Source organism: Oncorhynchus mykiss, chromosome 25 (assembly GCF_057628025.1).
Source record: "Oncorhynchus mykiss isolate SJ-2025 chromosome 25, ASM5762802v1, whole genome shotgun sequence".
Lineage (NCBI taxonomy): Eukaryota > Metazoa > Chordata > Actinopteri > Salmoniformes > Salmonidae > Oncorhynchus > Oncorhynchus mykiss.
In genome coordinates, this window is record NC_143046.1 from 80,212,922 (window position 1) to 80,230,000 (window position 17,079).

Consider the following 17,079-nt stretch of genomic DNA (forward strand, 5'->3'; position numbering starts at 1 on the left):
AAATAAGCTATTTCAGTCTTTTTTTTTTTTTACATTTGCAAAAAATTCTCAAAATCTGTTTTCACTTTGTCATTATGGGGTATTGTGATGTCATTATGGGGTATTGTGATGTCATTATGGGGTATTGTGATGTCATTATGGGGTGTTGTGTGTAGATTGATGAGGAAAACAATGAATTTAATCCATTTGAGAAAAAGGCTGTCATGTAACAAAATGTTGAAAAAGGAATGCCCTGTACGTGTGCTCATGCATGTGTGTGGTAGAGTCCTGCATCGGGTTGGATATCCACGTTTCCCCGTGGGTGAGCCGCCAAAAAAATGAAAACATTCTTTCAATGGGTCATCTTGCGGTTCAGAACAATTACAATGTGGGTCGGTAACATTTCAAATCAAGATTCAACACTTTTTAAAAACCAAGGAGCTTGTTGTGTTGCATTGAGTTGTGAATTGTATTCTGTCAGCGGTGAGGCAGACATAAGGCTACTAGCCACGCACGCATTTAGAGTGTAGAGCTGGGAACTGCCTCTTACTGTATCCATGTGGTGCTTATGTTCCCTCTCCACACCTGAGAATATATGATGCGTTGCCAAGTTTACTTCCCTGGATAGTCTAGCTCATGCAAAAACGGCTGACGTAGGCCTAGAAATAAAAATAAAGGCTATGATAAGGAAATAGGCTACAACATCACCGTGGAAACAGGCGCTGCACGAGTAAAATCCCCAGTTCGGAAGGACACCAACGTGGTAGATGGATACACAGCCGGCACAAAGAACAAGCAGCCTATTTGTTTTTGATTATTCCGTTAATTATCAGTTCATTAGACTATTAAATAATTATATCCTATTTTTTAAGCCTATATTTAGATTCTGGGAATGGTGTATTTAAATTTGAATTAGGCCTAAACTCTTTGATTATCTAAACGATATTGAATGTATCGTTTTGTCAGCTATAGGCTTAATTATGTAAGAAGGCTATTTTTTATGTTTTAATTCATTTTATTTGACCTTTATTTAACTAGACAAGTCAGTGAAGAACAAATACTTATTTACAATGATGGACTACCAAAAGGCAAAAGATCTCCTACGGGGACGGGGCTGGGATTAAAAATACAAATATAGGACAAAACACCCATCACAACAAGAGAGACAACACAACACTACATAAAGAGAGACCTAAGACAACAACACCCATCACAACAAGAGAGACAACACAACACTACATAAAGAGAGACCTAAGACAACAACACCCATCACAACAAGAGAGACAACACAACACTACATAAAGAGAGACCTAAGACAACAACACCCATCACAACAAGAGAGACAACACAACACTACATAAAGAGAGACCTAAGACAACAACACATAATAATAGTAATACCAGCAATAATAAGAATAAGAATAGTAATAATAATAATAATAATAATAATAATCATAATAATAAAAATAATAATAGTAATAATAATATAATGATAATAATAATAATAGTATTAATAATACTAACCGTAGTAATACTAGTAATAATATTAGTAGTAGTAGTAATAATAATAATACTAATAGTGGTAATAATAATGATAATAATATTAATAATAATAATACTAATAGTGGTAATAATAATGATAATAATAAAAATAATAATAGTAATACTACTACTAATAATAATAATACTAATAGTGGTAATAATAATGATAATAATACAAATAATAATAGTAATAATAATAATACTAATAGTGGTAATAATAATGATAATAATATTAATAATACTAATACTAATAGTAGTAATAACAATGATAATAATAAAAATAATAATGGTAATACTACTACTACTACTAATAATACTAGCAATAATAATAATAGTAATAATAATAATAATAATAATAATAATAATAGTAATAAGAATAGTAATAATAAGAATAAGAATAGTAATAATAATAGTAATAATAAGAATAAGAATAGTAATACTAATAATATTAGTCATAATAATACTATGAGTAGTAATAGGAATAATAATAATAATATTAGTCATACTAATAGAAGTAATAGGAATAATAATAATAATAATATTAGTCATACTAATAGAAGTAATAGGAATAATAATAATAACCTAATAATAATAATAATAGTAAAAAAGCCTAATATCCTGGAGTCATAAACACAATGAATTAATAATTTATGTTATATGGCTGCTAACGGATCTGCTTTCGAACAACTTTAGGTGCGTAGATTGGGTTGGTGGGGTTGTGGACAGAAATCTGTCCTGATCTCGGGTATTGGGTGGGGCTGGAATTGATGTGGCCGACGTGGGGCGGGTGCGGCGCCAAAAAACAGATCTGTGTAGCACTCTAGTGTGTGTATTGCGTCCACCTACCCTATGATGGGGTGGCTGAAGCCCAGTTTGGCGGTGGTATCCTGGATCTCTTTCTCCAGCCAGGCCTGGGGCCGGATCAGGTACTTGACCAACTGAGACACCCACCACACGGACGGGTCTCCATGGAGCCGGTGGAGGCGCTGGGCCAGGTCCTCTGGGATAGCCAGGGGCAGGTAGGGGGGGCGTGGGTGGAGACTGTCAACGATGGGTAACTCTACCACCTGGATGTCTCTGTCGTTAGCCTCACCTGGGGGGGAGAGAGGTAGAGAGGGAGAGGGGGGGTAATAAAGAGTGTAAGGGACGGTAGAAAGGGAGAGGGAAAGAGACAGATGGAGAGAGTGAGAGACAGAGAGAGAGAAAGAGATGGGGCGGGGAAGACAGACAGAGAGAGGGGGGGGGGGGGACAGAGAGAAAGAGGGTTGGGAGAGAGAGAGGGGGGTGGTGGGGTAGACAGAGAGAGAGAGAGAGAGAGAGAGAGAGGGGTGGTGGGGTAGACAGAGAGAGAGAGAGAGAGAGAGAGAGAGGGGTGGTGGGGTAGACAGAGAGAGAGAGAGAGAGAGAGAGAGAGAGAGGGGTGGTGGGGTAGACAGAGAGAGAGAGAGAGAGAGAGAGAGGGGGGTGGTGGGGTAGACAGAGAGAGAGAGAGAGAGAGAGAGGGGTGGTGGGGTAGACAGAGAGAGAGAGAGAGAGAGAGGGGTGGTGGGGTAGACAGAGAGAGAGAGAGAGAGAGGGGTGGTGGGGTAGACAGAGAGAGAGAGAGAGAGAGAGAGAGGGGTGGTGGGGTAGACACAGAGAGAGAGCGAGACAGGGGTGGTGGGGTAGACAGAGAGAGAGAGAGAGAGAGAGAGAGAGAGAGAGAGAGAGAGAGAGAGAGAGAGAGGGATGGGGAGACAGAGAGAGAGTTGGTGGGGCAGAGAGAGACAGAGAGAGGGGGGGAGACAGAGAGAGAGAGAGGGGGGGATGGGGAGACAGAGAGGGGTGGGAGTGAGGGAGACAGCGAGAAAGAGAGAGAGAGAGAGATACTGTAGGTAGTGATAGATTAGGACTGAATTGAATTGATATCAATTCTCAACTCCTGAGCCTCCAGCATGGTGTTTTGATGCATGTAGCAGTAAAGATGCACTGAGAAGCATAATGAGGTATGAGGAGCATGGCATAACAGCAGAACACAGGGAGAAGAAGTGTTTCACTTCCACACAATGTTGAGATTTACAATATTAACACAATTAAAATAATAATTATCAATATTTTCAACGGGACAACATTAACAACAATAATCAAGGGTAAAATAAGGGTTTCAAATTTGGGGAAATGACACTAACGGTTTCATATTTTTTACATTTTGTCAGGAAATGCAGCTCTGTCTCGGCTTCTGCTGTGGTTCTATCCATCTCTCCTCTCTCAGTTCAGTTGGCATGGAAACATATGTTTACATTGCCAAAGCAAGTGAAATAGATAATAAATAATAAAAATGAACAGTAAACATTACACTCACAAAAGTTCCAAAATAATAAACACATTTCAAATGTCATATGTGGAAATAGTTCCAAGTCCAAATGGCACCTAATCATCCACAGTTTACAATTGGCTCAATGATCCCCTCTCTCCTGTAACTATATCCCCAGGTTGTTGCTGTAAATGAGAATGTGTCTCAATCAAGTTACCTGGTAAAATGGCACACTGTGGCATTACACCCAATAGATATGAGAGTTTATCAAATTTGAGTTTGTTTTTGAATTCTTTGCGGGTCTGTGTAATCTGAGGGATGTCTCTAATCTGAGGGGTGTCTCTAATCTGAGGGGTGTCTCTAATCTGAGGGATGTCTCTAATCTGAGGGATGTCTCTAATCTGAGGGGTGTCTCTAATCTGAGGGGTGTCTCTAATCTGAGGGATGTCTCTAATCTGAGGGATGTCTCTAATCTGAGGGATGTCTCTAATCTGAGGGATGTCTCTAATCTGAGGGGTGTCTCTAATCTGAGGGATGTCTCTAATCTGAGGGGTGTCTCTAATCTGAGGGATGTCTCTAATCTGAGGGGTGTCTCTAATCTGAGGGGTGTCTCTAATCTGAGGGGTGTCTCTAATCTGAGGGATGTCTCTAATCTGAGGGGTGTCTCTAATCTGAGGGGTGTCTCTAATCTGAGGGGTGTCTCTAATCTGAGGGGTGTCTCTAATATGGTTATACATTTGGCACGAGGTTAGGAAATGCAGCTCAGTTTGAGGGCATTGTGCACACGGAGTCTGTACATAGTCAAAGCTTTCCTTTAGTTTGGGTCAGTCACAGTGGTCAGGTATTCTGCCACTGTCTACTCTCTGTTCAGGGCCAAATAACATTCTAGTTTGCTCAGTTTTTTTTCTTCATTTTTTTGTAATTGATCAAGTAATTATATTTTTGTTTTCTCATGAAGGTGGGTCTAATTGTGTTGCTGTCCTGGGGCTCTGTGGGATCTGTTTGTGTTTGTGAACAGAGCCCCAGGACCAGCTTGCTTATTGGGACTCTTCTCTCTGTAGGTGATGGCTTTTTTTATGGAAGGTTTAGGAATCACTCCCTTTTAGTTTGTTGTAGAATTTAACGTCTCTTTTCTGGATTTTGATAATTAGCGGGTATCGGCTAAATTTGTCTCTGCATGCATTATTTGGTGTTTTACGTTGTGCACAGAGGATATTTTTGCAGAATTCTGCATGCAGAGTCTCAATTTGGTGTTTGTCCCATTTTGTGAATTCTTGGTTGGTGAGCGGACCCCAGACCTCACAACCATAAAGGGCAATGGGTTCTATACTGATTCAAGTATTTTTTAGCCAGATCCTAATTGGTATGTCAAATGTTATGTTCCTTTTGATGCTATAGAAGGCCCTTCTTACCTTGTCTCTCATACCTCTCTGACTGTTCACAGCTTTGTGGAAGTTACCTGTGGCGCTGATGTTTAGGCCATGGTATGAATAGTTTGTGTGCTCTAGGGCAATGTTTACTAGATGGAATTTGTATTTGTGGTCCTGGCAACTGGACCTTTTTTGGAACACCATTATTTTTGTCTTACTGAGATTTACTGTCAAGGCCCAGGTCTGACAGAATCTGTGCAGAAGATCTAGGTGATGCTGTAGGCCCTCCTTGGATGGGGACAGAAGCACCAGATCATCAGCAAACAGTAGACATTTGACTCTAGTAGGGTGAGGCCGGGTGCTGCAGACTGTTCTAGTGTCCTCGCCAATTCGTTGATGTATATGTTGAAGAGGGTGGGGCTTAAGCTGCATCCCTGTCCCACACCATGGCACTGTGGAAAGAAATGTGTGCTTTTTGCAACATTATTGTTTGTGTTGATTCGATTTTATAATGTCGTATGTTTTCCCTCAACACCACTTTCCATCAATTTCTAAAGCAGACCCTCACGCCAAATTGAGTCAAAAGCTTTTTTGAAATCAACAAAGCATTAGTAGACTTTGCCTTTGTTTTAGTTTGTTTGTTTGTCAATTAGTGTGAGCAGGGTGAACACATGGTCTGTCATACGGTAATTTGGTAAAAAGTCCATTTGACCTTTGCTCAGTACATTGTTTTAACTGAGGAAATGTACAAGTGTTCGGTTAATGTCAATGCAGAGGATTTTCTTAAGGTTGCTGTTGACTCATATCCCACGGTAGTTACTGGGGTCAAATTGTTTTCCACTTTTGTGGATTCGGGTGATCAGTCTTTAGTTCCAAATATTGGGGAAGATGCCAGAGCTAAGGATAATGTTAAAGAGTTTAAGTATAGCCAATTGGAATTAGTGGTCTGTATATTTTATCATTTCATTTAGGATGCCATCAACACCACAGGCTTTTTTGGGTTGTAGGGTTTGTATTTTGTCCTGAAGTTCATTCAATGTAATTGGAGAATCCAGGGAGTTCTGGTAGTCTTTAATAGTTGACTCTAACATTTGTATTTGATCATGTATATGTTTTTGCTGTTTGTTCTTTGTTCTTTGTTATAGGGCCAAAAAGATTGGATAAGTGGGTTATCCATACATCTCCGTATTAGATAGATAACTCTTCATGTTGTTTGTTTAGTGTTTTCCATTTTCCGAGAAGTGTTCAGAGGCTATGGATTCCTCAATTACATTGAGCTGATTTCTGACGTATTTCTGCATTGTTTTAGTGATTCACCATAGTGAAAGTGTAGGCTCAAGTTTTCTGGGTCTTTATGTTTTTGTTTGGATAGGTTTCTGAATTTCTTTCTCAGGTTTTTGCATTCTTCATCAAACCATTTGTCATTGTTTTAAATTTTCTTAGGTTTTCTGCTTGAATTTTTTTGCTTTGATAGGGATGCTGGGAGGTCAAATATACTGTTTAGGTTTTCTACTGCCACGTTTACACCTTCACTATTAACATTTTGTCCAGGAAGTAGTCTAAAATGGATTAAATTTGTTGTTGCCTAATCTGTTTTTTGGTAGGTTTCTCTCTCTCCTCTCCACTGCTCTAGACTAACACTGCTGCTGGCTGGTTCTGCCTGTATCCCCTAGGACAGTGGTTCCCAACCTTTTTCGGTTAGTGTACCACCATCTGAATTTTGCTCTGCCAGTAAAGTACCCTCTCATGTGCATTTTACCAATAGGCCTATGATCTCATGAGTATTCTAAAGTACCCCCTGTGGATAGGCCAAGTACCCCCGGGGGTCCTAGTAACCCTGGTTGGGAACCAATGCCTTCGGACTCCCTGTTTTCCAGTTCTTATTATTTAAACACCACACAACATTCAAACATACAGAATCTGGAATAACTAGTTTCAGTCTTTATCCATTCAACCATTCTTAAATCAGTCAGATAAATACATCTGTTCTCATTACTAACAAGTAAGCCCGGTCAATAAGCTTCAAAGGACACTGAACAATACATTTACAAACAATCCAAGTAGTTATAGTTACAGTGGAAACAATGAAAGTTCCAACATCCATGGGCGTTGGGTGAACAAGTACAACAGCAGAAAGCAGATAACACAGTCACACCTGCAGCACTGCTAGTGGTGGAAATCACTATGACTAAGCCTTTTAATGACTCTTCTATATAAATGGCTAAGACAGATTGTACTCCTTGACCCTCCTTCTCTGAGTAGGAGTGCTGACGACACATTCTGATAGAGAGTAATAATTAGCAAGAACAGTTTTACTTCACATTTATCAAGTCAATGAAATATGAATGAGGTACTTTTACAATGGGACATCCCCACGGAGGGAAGAAAGAGTGAGAGGGATGTAGAGAGAGAAGAGAGGGATGGAGAGAAGACAAGAGAATGTCTGCTTTCGTTCTCATAAAAAAGAGCAAATGAAAAGAAGAAATGTCGCTTTGAATGAACTGGAATATTTCACCAAACAAAATCATTAAAGACAGTCAACACTCTAATCACCATTTTGTGTCACACCCTGATCTGTTTCACCTGTCCTTATGCTTGTCTCCACCCCCCTGAAGGTGTCGCCCATCTTCCCCATTATCCCCTGGGTACTTAAACCTGTGTTTTCTGTCTGTCTGTGCCAGTTCATTTGGTTCAACAAACCTACCAGCGTTTAACCTGTTGCTCCTGTCTTGTCGATAGTTCCTGTTTTCTAGTTTTCCCGTTTTTGACCTTTCTGCCTGCCCCAACCTTTAGTCTGCCTGCCATCCTGTACCATTGCCCCACTACTCTGGATTACCGACCTCTGCCTGACCTGACCCTGAGCCCGCCTGCCATCCTGTACCATTTCCCCACTACTCTGGATTACAGACCTCTGCCTGACCTGACCCTGAGCCTGCCTGCCGTCCTGTACCTTTGCCTGCCTGTATTCGATTTCATACACTTTTGTTACTTCGACACTGTCTGCACCTGGTCTTACCTTCAAACCTGATCATTTTGCAATTTAAAACAAAAGATAAATAATTCATTAATCAACAGAATTACATTTACAGAGAAACTAAGAAACAAATAAAGTGGGCATGTGAATATCCGAGTGTGCAGAATTTAAATCATGCCTTGGAATAAATATTAAAAGTATTTTTTAATTATTATTTAGGAAATTCCCCAGCCTGGATGACATATCCCTGCTGTCAGATTTCCACATTGGGACTGGTGGGTCTCTCTCTCAAGCATAAAAGAGAGCAGAGGCAGACTCAAAGCAGTACAATGGTCATCATCAATCTCCCTGTACCATAAACGATGAACTAGATGTATAATGTCATTCTGTTACTTGGTACCGTGTGCTCTGTGTGAAGTATGTTACCATGGACACGACCCCCTCATCAAAGGTCACGGTCAACTCACCTGACCAGTGTCCGGTGGTGACTCCGGTGCGGTCGGTGCATGTCTGACTGACTGGGAGGAAGACGGTCTCCCAGCCGCCCGTGGCGTAGCGCCAGTTCTGGGACTCCAGGATGAGGGTACGCTGGGTGCCGTACGCGATCATGAAGCAGTAGACCACGTGGTGCAGCTGGCAGCCGTAGCCACAGCCCTTGTTGATGTTACACACCAGCTTCCTGGCCTTGGAGCAGTCCTGGGGGTTCTGGAGGGGAGAAGGGGAGAGACGAGGTACAGTTGTTACAACACAGGGAGACCTGAGGTGCCTTGTTAGCTAAAGTTATGGTGAAGATGAAAGAGTCGAGACACTGTCACACATTTCAGAGCCAAAAGTGTATTTCAGAGTGCCCTCTTATAGAGACCATAGAGAGACAGACGGACAGACAGACACATTGTCCCAGAAAGAAGGATTTGAGCCCATTGCCTACAATTTAATACTTCAAACCAGTGTGTCTGTTTTTTCTGTTCTGTTACTCTAGTCCGTCAGTCCTGCAGGAGGGGAGGGAGTCAGGGAGGGTCTGAAGATAGAATCCATTTACGTGATGTTCTTAACTCATCTCCTGATCCTACTAATCAGGTTGACAACATGTTAACTAAGATCTAGGATTACAGCTCTGAGACTGTAGGGGCTGGGGGGTGTGTGTCTGTCATCATTATAGATGCACTACTGGTCAAACGTTTTAGAACACCTACTCATTCAAGAATTCCAGGTGAAGCTAGTTGAGAGAATGCCAAGAGTGTGTTAAGCTGTCATCAAGGCAAATGGTGGCTATTTTGAAGAATCTCAAATATAAAATATATTTTGATTTGTTTAACACTTTTTTTGTTTACTACATGATTACATGTGTTATTTCATAGTTGATGTCTTCACTATTATTCTACAATATAGAAAATAGTACAAATTAAGAAAAACCCTGGAATGAGTAGGTGTGTCAAAAACATTTCACTGTTACTGTATGTATCCACACCCCTTTCCTTTGACAGTCCACATTGAGCTCAGGAGCATCCCATTTCCTTTGACAGTCCACATTGAGCTCAGGAGCATCCCCTTTCCTTTGACAGTCCACATTGAGCTCAGGAGCATCCCATTTCCTTTGACAGTCCACATTGAGCTCAGGAGCATCCCATTTCCTTTGACAGTCCACATTGAGCTCAGGAGCATCCCATTTCCTTAGACAGTCCACATTGAGCTCAGGAGCATCCCATTTCCTTTGATCATCCTTCAGATGTCACTACAACTTGATTGGAGCCCACCTGTTGCCAATTCAATTGTTTGGACATGATTTATAAAGAAACACACCAGTATATATAAGTTCAGAGTTGACAGTGCATGTCAGAGCAAACTATACCATAAAGTCAAAGGAACTGTTCTTTGATCTCAGAGATAGAACTGTGATGAGGCATATATCTGGGGAAGGGTATAAAACAATTTCTAGAGTGTTGAACGTTTCTACGAGCATAGTGGTCTTCAAAAAATATGGAACTAACCTCCTAGAGCAGGCCGACCAACCAAACTGAGCAACCGGGCAAGAAGGACCTTGGTCAGGGAGATGACCATGAACCCAATGACCACTCTGACAGAACTACAGACTTCCTTGGCTGTCTCTACAGTACTTCACCAATCTGGGCTTTATGGTAGAGTGGCCAGATGGAAGCCACTCCTGAGAAAAAGGCACATGGCAGCACGCCTGGAGATTTCAAAAAGAAATGTGAAAGATTCTGATAGCATAAGGCAAACAATTCTATGGTCTGTTGAGACAAAAATATAACTATTTGGCCTGAATGCAAAGTGCTATGTCTGGAGAAAACCAGGCACCGCTCATCACCCGTCTAACACCACCCCTACTGTGAAGCATGGTGGTGGCAGCATCATGCTATGAGGATGCTTTTCAGCAGCAGGGACTGGAATACTGTTACTTGGCCAATCAGGAACATTCACTGTCTTTGTGTTATAGGTTATTGCTGCTGAAAGGTGAATTCCTCTCCCAGTCTCTGGTGTAAAGCAGACTGAAGCACGTTTTCCATTAGGATTTTGCCTTTGCTTAGCTCCATCCTGTTTCTTTTCATCCTGAGAAAAACTCCCCAGTATTTGCCGATGTCAAGCATACCCATACCATGATACAGCTACCACAATTCCTGAAAATAAGGAGGCAGTTACTCAGTGATGTGTTGTGTTGGATTTGACCTAAACATACAGTAATGCTTTGCACTTATGGCACAAAGATATATTCCTTTGTTGTGTTTTTTTTGCAGTATTACTTTAGTTCCTTGTTGCATACAAGATGCATGTTTAGGAATATTCTGTATATTTGTATTCTTCTTTTCAACTTGATTTGATTTTGTGTGTGTTTGTGACTGGAGGGGGGGGGGGTGGAGTTGGGGTATGGAAAGGTCAACCATCAGTCACTGGCAGCTGATAGGAGATGTATGGTGGGGACTGGGGATCTGTGAGAGAAAGAAAGATAGAGGGAGTGATTGTGTGTGTGTGTAGAGTATATAAGGGGTAGAGCAGCAGAGGGATCGCCCCCTTCCATTGACTGGTGATGGATAGCTGAGGTAGGAACAGCAGGACAGGCAAGATCACTGCTCCTCCATCACACACAGCCAATATGCTATCGGACCAATCCACCCACACATCAAGTGAATCACTAGATAGTTAACATTAATAGCACAGAGGGATTCATTATTACTCATTAACAACCTCTACTTTGCTCTCAACATTCCTCATCAATTACGGCCCTGTGTTTTGGGATATCATGTCACATGACCTAGATTTTGACCTTCGTTTTAAGCCTTTTCCAGACATGACAATTACACCAAAGATAAAAGCATTTGTCTGAGGATGGTGGCGGATCATCTGACATAAAAACAAAAGGGGACAGTTTGATGATCGTCCAAAACATATCATTAACTAGCCTATACACACACATGCACACACACTCCTACACACGCACACACACACACTCCCATGCACGCACACACACACACCCAAACACACACACACTCCCATGCACGCACACACACACACACCCACACACACACACACACACACACACACACACACACACACACTCCCATGCACGCACACACACACACACCCACACACACACACACTCCCATGCACGCACACACACACACACCCACACACACACACACACACTCCCATGCACGCACACATACACAGCACACATACACACACACACACACACACACACACACACACACACACACTCCCATGCACGCACACACACACACACCCACACACACACACACTCCCATGCACGCACACACACACACACCCACACACACACACACACACACACACACACACACACACACACACACACACACACACACTCCCATGCACGCACACACACACACACCCACACACACACACACTCCCATGCACGCACACACGCACACACCCACACACACACACACACACACACACACACACACACACACTCCCATGCACCCACACACACTCCCATTCATACACACCCACACTCCCATGCACGCACACAGACACACACACACACTCCCATGCACACACACATACACTCCATGCACGCACGCACACAGACACACACACACACACACACACACTCCCATGCACGCACACACACACACACCTACACACACACACACACACTCCCATGCACGCACACATACACAGCACACATACACACACACACACACACACTCCCATGCACCCACACACACTCCCATTCATACACACCCACACTCCCATGCACGCACGCACACAGACACACACACACACTCCCATGCACGCACACATACACTCCCATGCACACACGCACACACACACTCCCATTCATGCACATATTAACACACACACACACACACACACACACACACACACATTTTCTATGATATAACACAGTTTGAGTTGGCACTCTCGTGTTAAATACTGAAAAGATAGTTGCATAACCTAGCTAGCTAGCTCAGCTCCTTCACAAGACACAAAGCAGGTTGAACGGTTCTCAATATGGTTACACTGTTGAGTGATACGTTGTCATGAAGCCTGGCAACAACAACATAATTACAAGTGTGTCAGGAGGGAGAGAAACATCTTGCAGATATTAACCTAACTCACAGGGGAGGCGGCAATCACATCCCACCACCAGCTGTCTGAATCCTGTTACACATCCTGTTACACACCGACAGAGGGGTATATGTGTACCAGTGACAGAGAGGAGCTCTGGTCCTGTGTGGCTCAGTTGGTAGAGCATGGTGCTTGCAACGCCAGAACTAGGGGTTAGATTCCCGGGGCCACCAAAAAATGTAAATGTATGCATGACCGTGAGTCGCTTTGGATAAAAGCAGCTGCTAAATGGTATATCCTGTACCTGCATCTCCATACTGGCCTACTCAGCACACATACTACAGACCATCAGAAGTTGATGGTACTAGGTGTTGGTCTGTGTTGTAGACATAACTGTTGGTCTGGTACTAGGTGTTGAACTGTGTTGTAGACATAACTGTTGGTATGGTACTAGGTGTTGAACTGTGTTGTAGAAATAACTATTGGTATGGTACTAGGTGTTGAACTGTGTTGTAGACATAACTGTTGGTATGGTACTAGGTGTTGGTCTGTGTTGTAGACATAACTGTTGGTATGGTACTAGGTGTTGGTCTGTGTTGTAGACATAACTGTTGGTATGGTACTAGGTGTTGGTCTGTGTTGTAGACATAACTGTTGGTATGGTACTAGGTGTTGGTCTGTGTTGTAGACATAACTGTTGGTATGGTACTAGGTGTTGGTCTGTGTTGTAGACATAACTGTTGGTATGGTACTAGGTGTTGGTCTGTGTTGTAGACATAACTGTTGGTATGGTACTAGGTGTTGGTCTGTGTTGTAGACATAACTGTTGGTATGGTACTAGGTGTTGGTCTGTGTTGTAGACATAACTGTTGGTATGGTACTAGGTGTTGGTCTGTGTTGTAGACATAACTGTTGGTATGGTACTAGGTGTTGGTCTGTGTTGTAGACATGACTGTTGGTATGGTACTAGGTGTTGGTCTGTGTTGTAGACATAACTGTTGGTATGGTACTAGGTGTTGGTCTGTGTTGTAGACATAATTGTTGGTATGGTACTAGGTGTTGGTCTGTGTTGTAGACATAACTGTTGGTATGGTACTAGGTGTTGGTCTGTGTTGTAGACATAACTGTTGGTATGGTACTAGGTGTTGGTCTGTGTTGTAGACATAACTGTTGGTATGGTACTAGGTGTTGGTCTGTGTTGTAGACATAACTGTTGGTATGGTACTAGGTGTTGGTCTGTGTTGTAGACATAACTGTTGGTATGGTACTAGGTGTTGGTCTGTGTTGTAGACATAACTGTTGGTATGGTACTAGGTGTTGGTCTGTGTTGTAGACATAACTGTTGGTATGGTACTAGGTGTTGGTCTGTGTTGTAGACATAACTGTTGGTATGGTACTAGGTGTTGGTCTGTGTTGTAGACATAACTGTTGGTATGGTACTAGGTGTTGGTCTGTGTTGTAGACATAACTGTTGGTATGGTACTAGGTGTTGGTCTGTGTTGTAGACATAACTGTTGGTATGGTACTAGGTGTTGGTCTGTGTTGTAGACATAACTGTTGGTATGGTACTAGGTGTTGGTCTGTGTTGTAGACATAACTGTTGGTATGGTACTAGGTGTTGGTCTGTGTTGTAGACATAACTGTTGGTATGGTACTAGGTGTTGGTCTGTGTTGTAGACATAACTGTTGGTATGGTACTAGGTGTTGGTCTGTGTTGTAGACATAACTGTTGGTATGGTACTAGGTGTTGGTCTGTGTTGTAGACATAACTGTTGGTATGGTACTAGGTGTTGGTCTGTGTTGTAGACATAACTGTTGGTATGGTACTAGGTGTTGGTCTGTGTTGTAGACATAACTGTTGGTATGGTACTAGGTGTTGGTCTGTGTTGTAGACATAACTGTTGGTATGGTACTAGGTGTTGGTCTGTGTTGTAGACATAACTGTTGGTATGGTACTAGGTGTTGGTCTGTGTTGTAGACATACAGTAACATTACCTGGAGGTATGTGATCCTATTCTGTACCATGTCAGACAGGTCCTTGGCCTCCTTCTCTCTCCAGTCTCCTGCTCCATCAGCTTGGCTCAGGTAGTGCAGGTCAGTCATGATCGACCTGGGGTCACACACACAGTACATTAACACAGGGTTAGAGGTCACAGCTGGGTCACAACATTGTAAGGCTTCCGAGGTGCATTATGTAACATTTGTTATCCATGTGTGTTCTGGTGCGGCCTCAACTGGTGCGACCCAGAAAAACTTGCCCCAAACCGAGTGAGATTGAGGACATTCATCAAGGGTCTATGCTCCTTATAGAAGCCTAAGGCTTAAGTGTGTGCGTGTGTGTGTGTACAGTACCTCTGCTGGTGTCCCAGCTCCTGCAGCAGTGTGTCGCTGTGTTTCTGCAGGTCCCCCTGCTCCATGTGACCCAGCTTCTTGACCTCACTGCGGACAAAGTACCAGATCTCCTTCACCCCGTTCTCTATCTTCCTCCGCAGCTCCTCCTGGTTCCTACCTGGCCCTGGAAATAAACACAGTCACTCACAGGAGGGAAATGTATGTTTTTGTCAAACATCTTTATGATTAAATGGAATGCATTTCTGGAGAAAACAAGATAACAAGATAATGCACACACTCAGCTGAGATTTTCTGTAGCCCCTTAGACACAGATCCTGGATCAGCTTAACACACAGGACCTCACACCACACACAGTCAGCTGATCTCTTGAGCAAGGCACTTAACCTCAGACCTGCTCCAGGGGCGCTGCTCTGCCGCTGAACTTGTGCTGTTTACAGACTCTTGGGTGACTCAGTGAAAATAAACATATCCATTTCAATGGACAATAAAGTTTGCCCTTAGAGACAGATCCAGGATTAACATCCAGGATTAACCCTTAAGCTTTAAAAGGGAAAGGGCAAACTGTCCTTAGATCAGTCTCTGGCCTGGGCCCACTTCTTCCTACTTCATTACACATCATGGGAAATGGTGTCACAGCGGTTAAGTTAAGGACATTCTAGTACTACAAGGTCAGAGCCATATTACTAATATAGAACTGACCTGCTATTGTTTCCACAGGACAAGTAGCCTCAGGTAGCCTTTACAGCATTGTTATATTGTTTCTACACGACAAGTAGCCTCAGGTAGCCTTTACAGCATTGTTATATTGTTTCTACAGGACAAGTAGCCTCAGGTAGCCTTTACAGCATTGTTATATTGTTTCTACAGGACAAGTAGCCTCAGGTAGCCTTTACAGCATTGTTATATTGTTTCTACAGGACAAGTAGCCTCAGGTAGCCTTTACAGCATTGTTATATTGTTTCTACAGGACAAGTAGCCTCAGGTAGCCTTTACAGCATTGTTATATTGTTTCTACAGGACAAGTAGCCTCAGGTAGCCTTTACAGCATTGTTATATTGTTTCTACAGGACAAGTAGCCTCAGGTAGCCTTTACAGCATTGTTATATTGTTTCTACAGGACAAGTAGCCTCAGGTAGCCTTTACAGCATTGTTATATTGTTTCTACAGGACAAGTAGCCTCAGGTAGCCTTTACAGCATTGTTATATTGTTTCTACAGGACAAGTAGCCTCAGGTAGCCTTTACAGCATTGTTATATTGTTTCTACAGGACAAGTAGCCTCAGGTAGCCTTTACAGCATTGTTATATTGTTTATACGGGACAAGTAGCCTCAGGTAGCCTTTACAGCATTGTTATATTGTTTCTACAGGACAAGTAGCCTCAGGTAGCCTTTACAGCATTGTTATATTGTTTATACGGGACAAGTAGCCTCAGGTAGCCTTTACAGCATTGTTATATTGTTTATACGGGACAAGTAGCCTAAGTAGCCTTTAAAGCATTGTTACATCAGGTATCAGATATCAGGTTTACTAGGTCACTCCATACTCACATAATAACAGTCATAGTAATCAATCCTTAACTGTCTTCATGTAGCCTGTTTTCGTAATGTTTCAAATGACACTAAGGGTTGTGGCAGTATAATGAAGCAGCCGATCCAGAAGAACAGTTGTTTGTGGCGCTCATGTTACAGTGAAGAAAAGGGAATTAAGTTTTCTGTCTGAAATAGGAGGAAAGAGGAATGGAGGAGTGGACAGGGAATCCTGCCTGGGAATACTGCTCCTCACTGCCTCCTGTCCTAATTTCCAAGGTGTGTGTGTGTGTGTGAGTGTGTGTGTGTGTGTGTGTGTGTGTGTGTGTGCGCGCGTGCGTGCGCGTGCGTGTTTGTATGTGTGTGTGTGTGTGTGTGCGTGCGTGCGTGTGTGTTTGCCTGGGTGTGTGTGTGTGTGTGCGCGCGTGCGTGTGTGTGTTTGCCTGGGTGTGTGCGTGTGTGTGTCTGTTTGCCTGGG

General features: G+C 42.6%; 1 protein-coding gene across 2 annotated transcripts in view; it reads right to left on the minus strand.

Moving 5' to 3' along the window:
- Window positions 1–17,079, minus strand: part of LOC110504230 (alpha-(1,6)-fucosyltransferase) — a 160,931-nt gene that overhangs the window by 6,616 nt on the left and 137,236 nt on the right. For both annotated transcript variants that reach the window (XM_036962384.2, XM_036962383.2), the window contains exons 5-8: window positions 15,076–15,238; window positions 14,719–14,833; window positions 8,625–8,862; window positions 2,367–2,613 (exon numbers count right to left, since the gene is read on the minus strand). In XM_036962384.2, the coding sequence (XP_036818279.2) occupies window positions 2,367–2,613; window positions 8,625–8,862; window positions 14,719–14,833; window positions 15,076–15,238 (763 nt within the window). The remainder of the gene's footprint in view (window positions 1–2,366; window positions 2,614–8,624; window positions 8,863–14,718; window positions 14,834–15,075; window positions 15,239–17,079) is intronic.